This window comes from Musca autumnalis, unplaced genomic scaffold (assembly GCF_047663935.1).
Source record: "Musca autumnalis isolate F117 unplaced genomic scaffold, ASM4766393v1 scaffold_2, whole genome shotgun sequence".
Taxonomy (NCBI): domain Eukaryota; kingdom Metazoa; phylum Arthropoda; class Insecta; order Diptera; family Muscidae; genus Musca; species Musca autumnalis.
The window spans coordinates 128,004,495-128,011,415 of NW_027411755.1; the positions used below are offsets into that span (position 1 = coordinate 128,004,495).

Below are 6,921 nucleotides of genomic sequence, written 5' to 3' on the forward strand. Positions count from 1 at the left end.
ACTTTTTTACATTTAAATTAACAATTTAATTAATTTCACTTATTTTAATTGCATGATTTTCTATTCGGGCAACGCAATTACAGTTCTGTTGCTATCCATAATCGACCCCTTATTCACCAGTTTCTTAATCAGTTGATTAAAAATCAATACTAAATATCATTAACAGCGCGACACCAATGAAATCTCTGCCCAAATTTGTTAACAAAATGCGCATCGGAAAGTATTACCATGCAAATATGAACATAGAGTTTGAATACAGTACTTCCAATGCCTTGCACTATCGACCCTATGCATCGGATTGAATCGGAGGATATAAGTTATGTTGCTGCGCCATTTCCTCTCCCAGAGTGTCTCCAACTTCGCCGTCCGAATACGAGACACCCCCGATAACAAAAACGCAGCATCTAACATCACAGGTTGTTATTCAAAAATGTGTTATTCCTGCAATTCAAATGGAACGGTCTCCGCAACAAAGTCAACGAAATCCTAGACCATTTTCACATGTAATTCGAAGATTTTCAGTAATTATTTGATTATTTCATTTGAAATTCGAAACATTTCACTTGTAATTTGTTAATTCCAATTGAATTTCGAATTATTTCATTTGTAATTTGAGAATTCCATTTGATATTCGAATTATTTCATTTGTAATTGAATTTTTTCATTTGTAATACGAATTATTTCATTTGTAATTTGAATTTTTCCATTTGTAATTTGAATTTTTCTATTTGTAAATCGATTTCAATTTACAAATGGAACAATTCGAATTACAAATGATGACTGACAACAATGAACGGCCACACTGGCAAGCAACCGATAGTTTGAGCAAAACTGACAGTCAATACTGATCGTGTGTACCCCACATTAAGGTCTGTTGCATTGTACTGCAGAGTAAAAGAACAACATCCAGTAACAATTTGTACAAATTATTACTGGATGATGTTCGTTTACGCTACAGTACAATGCAAAAGACCTTAGCCGATTACAAGAAGTTACTGAACTTGTACAAATTTGTACAAATTGTTGAGTAAACGAACACACCTATTGTGTATATTCGTTAACTCAAAATTTGTATGATTTTTTACTGGATGTTGTTCGTTTACTCTACAGTACAATGTAAAATACCTTAGTCGTTTGCAAGAAGTTACTGGACTTTTACAAATTTGTACAAATTATTGAGTAAACGAACACACCCATTGTTACATTCATATAAAGTCAGAGGTTTGTTACCCTGCGTTTACAAATGACAGGACAGTTGACTTCATGTATTGATTGTCAAAATCCCACAACTTGCCTGTGTGACGTAGGCGTCCCGACAACTGCAAAAACAGTTCTAAAATTTTGAATGAAAATCATCGACATCTTTTTGTTTTCCGTTCACATATTTTCTTTTTGTTCATGTTATTTTGTTTTCAACACATTTCAATTATTATCTCACTTATTTTTACAAAAAGGCCAAAAATTTGTCTTCCTTACTGTCAAACGACAAATGTATGTATGTGTTAGTAAATCAGAGTTGTATTTGAAGACAAACTGTCTGGTGTAAACGCCTAGTTAGGAATGTAGTAAGAGTATTTTCTAAATCAAAAACCAAGGAATGATAGAGTATATCTATTTTACCCCTCAACGTTTTCTGCACTTTTAAAAGAAGGTCCGGTTGCAGGAGAACTATACATTTTAGAGAAAAAAGTTTGTTTAAACATCATTTTAAGTTTCCTCATAAAAAATTCTCGGCACCCACTTAAACTTTTTATTCAAGGCTTATACCCCGTTTGCACTTAACCGGATTAAATAAATCCACTGGGTTTCAAATGCCAATTCCATAGCACAAATGTAACATAAATCCTTATATAGAAGGTTAACCCAGCAAAAGCTCTAACCCAGCGTTTATACAGTTCGAAAAATTCAATACATACACAATATTATACTACCACAAATACATTTTTTGTATTGTCGACTCCACTGGCACTAGATTTTTCATGCCAGTAAAATTTTAAACTGGCTGACAGTTATATGTCGAAAATGAAAAAAAGAGTTGCCGAGACTATTTTTTAATCCATATACATTTTTGTTTGTTTTATGCATGCATATTTTTAAGGTATTTTTAAAAAGGTTATGAAATACAAATTATTCATCTCGGTAGCTGCCATATATTAGTGGTAAATAAAGACATAATTTTGATATTTTTCATGAGAATATCTGTTGACAAATAATATTGAAAACACGGCAACACCAGATTCAGTATTGGTCTGATCCAGAACCTGCAAGAAGCTACTACTCATGGTTTAATAAAAAAGGTTATCCAAAGCTTTATGCCAATTTAAATTTTTTCATTCGAGTATTCCTAAAACTTCAAAGCAATATAAACAAACTGTGTATGTGTGTGTGGTGTTTGAATAATATGCCAAACAATTTTAAAAACAATAGAATTCAATGATTTTGAATATTGTTTTTAGACCATTTGTATGGAAGAAACTCGTCAGATTTGCATTGAAACAATCATTTTATCATAATCACAACTCGATTATGTGGAGAAAACTTAACATTTCAATCATTTTTCGCGTTTTTTATAAAATGCTCAAAAAATGCATTGTAAACAAACCCACTTGTTGCTTAATTTTGAAGTTTTAGGAATTCAGGAAAAACAAGGGTTCTATAGATTTTTTTCTTCATTTAAATCTACCTCTTTACTTATACCATGCTACTACTGTTTACAACGGTAACATTTTTTCCTTTATGTTATCGGAAAAATTAGTAGATTCTTGCAGTACTGGAACAGACCATATGTTTATGGTTGAAAACAATCTTTTTAAAACGAAATAAAATAGAAATAATAAAATATGTTGTGAATTGTGTTTTAAATCTGAAATATAATGCAATTTTGTGTGTTATATGCGGCATAAAATAATATTGAAATTGAACTTGCACTGGCATGTGTAAACACACAAGAAAACTGCATGCCATTCGAACACTTTTAATTGGCCCCAATTTACTGGCATGTGTAACTGCAGCGTAATGCAAATGCCGTTTTATAAACCTCATAGAGTTATGCTTGGTTTACATTTACGAAATCCACTCAATTGCAACTGTCAATTCCTTTGCGTATACGTCAAATGAAAACTCATCTGAAATCCATTGGATTTCGTTTGACGTTTAAGCAATGGAACTGACATTTGAAATCGAGTGGATTTCGTAAATGTAAACCAAGCATAAACCCGTCTAAGAGCAAAAATTGATTCAAAAGTGTGATTTAATCATAGATGGTCAAAAATACTCTTAAATATGTTTTAAGGGAAAAATTAAAACAGCGTTTTTGATCGAATTTTTTACTTTTTAAATATTTTTAAGAAACGGGCGGCATCTTAAACATTACAAAAAAACAAATGTTATTAAAAATGTTGTTGTTGTTACAACGAAAAAGAGAAACAAACCACAGCAACGCTGGCGTGCGAGAAAGCCCATCTATGGATTTAATGAACAAAATGCAGATGATATTTCAAATTATTATTTTTTACATAATTTATATTTTTATATACAACTTCAAGATGTTGCCTTTATCAGATTGTAAAATACTTAATAGATTATTGTTATATAAAAAAGTGTTTATAATTAAATTAATTAAATAAATGTTCATAACTACTCAATTCTTACGAAAACTCAATAAAATCGGATATATTGCATCGAGGCACTCCAAAATATCCTTTCTTGCCTTGGCACCGGTAAAAACAATTTTACCATTAACAAATATCAATAATACCATACGTGGTTTAACCATTCGATAAATAAGTCCTGGAAATAATTCTGGTTCATATGAGCTAAACTGGCCGTGAATTTGATTTAAGTTCTCCAAACGAATTGGAAATCTTAAATCGACAGTTGCAACAATATTTTGCAAACGAAAATCTGTAAACTTGATGGGATATCCTAATTTTTGTATAATTCTAGCAAATTTCCTCGTACCCAGGGATGCTTCGGCCTCATTACGTGCTCCGGTACATATTATTTTGCCGGTTCTAAATATCAAAGCAGTACATCGAGGATCACGCATTCGCATTACAACACCATGAAATCTGGACGGGGTGTATTCCGAATTTCTTGTGCGGTTGTTAATGTCCTGAAGGTTTAATTCACATGCTAAAGAGACAGTGGCAACAACATTCCTAAAAGCAAGTAGGATTGTTAAATTGTAATGGTGAATCATTGACAATGTAGATTTTGATTTTCTTACTGTAATTTCACATCATGTTGTGCTTCATTGGTTTCAACTGGTGCGGATGCTGGTTGTTGAGGTAGTATACTTGCATGTGGATTATTCTAAAAGAAAGCAAAAATATTAAACAAATTTCAAGAAAACAAGAAATTAATACCTTTTGTTGCAATTGTTGTACAGGCTCTGCAGTCGATTCCATTGCACCTGATCCAATATTAGCTTTTTCTAAAGAAGATAAAGTTCTTCATTGGTTTTTAATTCATTATTTTATTCTTTTTTCAGAGGATTCAGTAAAAATTCATTTAAACAAAAATAAACATTTCTCAACATTGAACATGCGAACATGCCAAAGGCTGACAGCAATGCAACACGACAAACATGTATGTTTCCATACAAATAGTGGAAACGTATCGTAGACAACTGGTCATATGGTCGGTGTAAGTCTTACTAGGCGTTTACACCAGACAGTTTGTCTTCAAATACAACTCTGATTTACTAACACCTACATACATTTGTCGGCTGTCTTCCATCTGTCCGTCATTTTTTCACAGACAGTCGGGTTAACAAATTTTTGACATATTTGTTAAAAAGAAGTGATGTGATAATTTAAATGTGTTGAAAACAAAAGAATATGAAAAAAACAGAATATTTGAATCAAAAACAAAAAGAAATCGACGATTTTCATTCATAATTTTACAACTGTTTCTGCAGTTGTCTGGACGCATACGTCACACAGGCATGTTTTGGGTTTTTGACAATCAATACATGTACTCAACTGTCCTGTCACTTGTAAACGCATGGTTATGCCAGACTATGAAAATTTTCATTAAGGCCGCCATCAGACCATCTGCTTTTTCACATGTATGACATCAGCTGTTCTGTATATTAGTATACCCAAAGTGACAACATACATGTGAAAAAGCAGATGGTCTGATGGCGGTCTAACATGAAAATGAGTTTAGGGGGTGAAACTCTGTACACAAGGTTCTGTAACCGGAAATTATTCTTTGTGTTCAAATTCGTAATAGTACGGTTACACTATAGTTTTTTCCGGGTTAACCCACTTCGAGAGGATTTATTTGACGTTTGCGCTATGGAATTGACATTTGAAATCCAAACCCACTGTGTTGGGGAACAAGTTATTATTTATTATTATCGTTTTTAGTTATTATGTATTTTCCCACGAAAAAAATATGTAATTTCTACTTTTAATTTGATATTATGTTCCCTACTCATGTTTAAAAATTCTATAACTCGCATCCCTAATTTCTTGTAATGGCCTATCCCCTTTTTAATCGTATCGTATGTACATTGCGTATGTACATTGTACATACCATAGAAACAGAATTGAGCACCAGTACTGCAAGAATCTGCTAATTTTTACTATTTTTCGATAACATGTTTATATTATAGCCTTTTGCAGGGTTAACCGTCTTAATGAGGATTTATTTCACGTATACGCAAAGGAATTGACATTTGAAACCCAGTGGGTTTGTTAAATCCGGTTATATATAAACGTACTATAAGCAAATACACCCAGGCCTTGTTTTTCACAATCTGTTCGAATCTGACCTACCTTCTAGATTATTGTATCATGGGAGACATCCAACAAATGTATGTATGTGGTAGTATCAGAGTTCTATTTAAGGCAAATTGTCTGGTGTAAACACCTATTAAACGCAATTTTATTACGGAACTTCTTTGGTGTGACCTTCGACAAATTAGTCCCAATTTACATTCGGCGAGTTTACTTGCGGCAATTGTCAGTTTGTAGGTGAGAGAGGGGGCTGAGAGGCAAAGGGTTACCATATGCCTCACCTCTCTCTCCATCAAACTGACAATTGCCGCAAGTAAACTCGCCTAATGTAAATTGGGACTTAATGTAATTGGTGGTATAGTACATTATATTATACTATGTTTACATTTACGAAATCCACTCGATTTCAACTGTCAATTCCTTTGCGAATACGTCAATGAAAACTCATCTGAAATCGATTCGATTTCATTTGACGTTTGAGCAATGGAATTGACAGTTGAAATCGAGTGGATTTCGTAATGGGTACTTTACACGATATGTTTTTACATATAGGTTGTCACTTTTTATATACAAAATGTATATGCAAAGAGACAGCACACATGTAAAATAACATATCGTGTAAAGTACCCATAAATGTAAACATACTCTAAAGCCACACGATGAAACTTTCATACGACGCTTTAGAGATACTAAAGTGATTTTATGAAATGACTGTATTGGGGAACTCGACCTAATGGGTACTTTACACGATATGTATTTTACATATGGGTTGTCACTTTGCGTATACATTTTGTATATAAAAAGTGACAACCCATATGTAAAATACATATCGTGTAAAGTACCCATAAGAACGCCAAAATAATGGGAAAATTTCGTATGAAAGTTTCAGCGTGTGGCTTTAGAGTATGTGTTAGTATATCAGAGTTGTATTTGAAGGCAAACCGTCTGGTGTAAACGCCTAGTTAAATGTCAAATAAAATCCAATGGATTTCAGATGAGATTTCATTTGACGCATACACAAAGGAATTGACAGTTGAAATCCACTCGATTTCGTAAATATTAACGTACTGTAAGAAAATTCAATGGATTTTTTATTTTTTATTATCGGCGGGCGCCTTCTCCAGTCAAGTTGACAGCGGCGATTTTTACATATGCGGCGGCTGACTTTTAAAAA

At 33.0% G+C, this 6,921-nt stretch overlaps 1 protein-coding gene across 1 annotated transcript; it reads right to left on the reverse strand.

Annotated features, from left to right (window-relative positions):
• Positions 1-3,468: 3,468 nt before the first annotated feature.
• On the reverse strand, positions 3,469-4,622 carry Trf (TATA-box binding protein-related factor). Its single transcript, XM_073966025.1, has 3 exons — positions 4,368-4,622; positions 4,229-4,314; positions 3,469-4,160 (listed from the first exon to the last, which is right to left on the reverse strand). The coding sequence occupies exons 1-3, from the start codon at positions 4,407-4,409 to the stop codon at positions 3,641-3,643; spliced, it is 648 nt and encodes a 215-aa protein (XP_073822126.1). The 5' UTR covers positions 4,410-4,622; the 3' UTR covers positions 3,469-3,640.
• Positions 4,623-6,921: the final 2,299 nt, after the last annotated feature.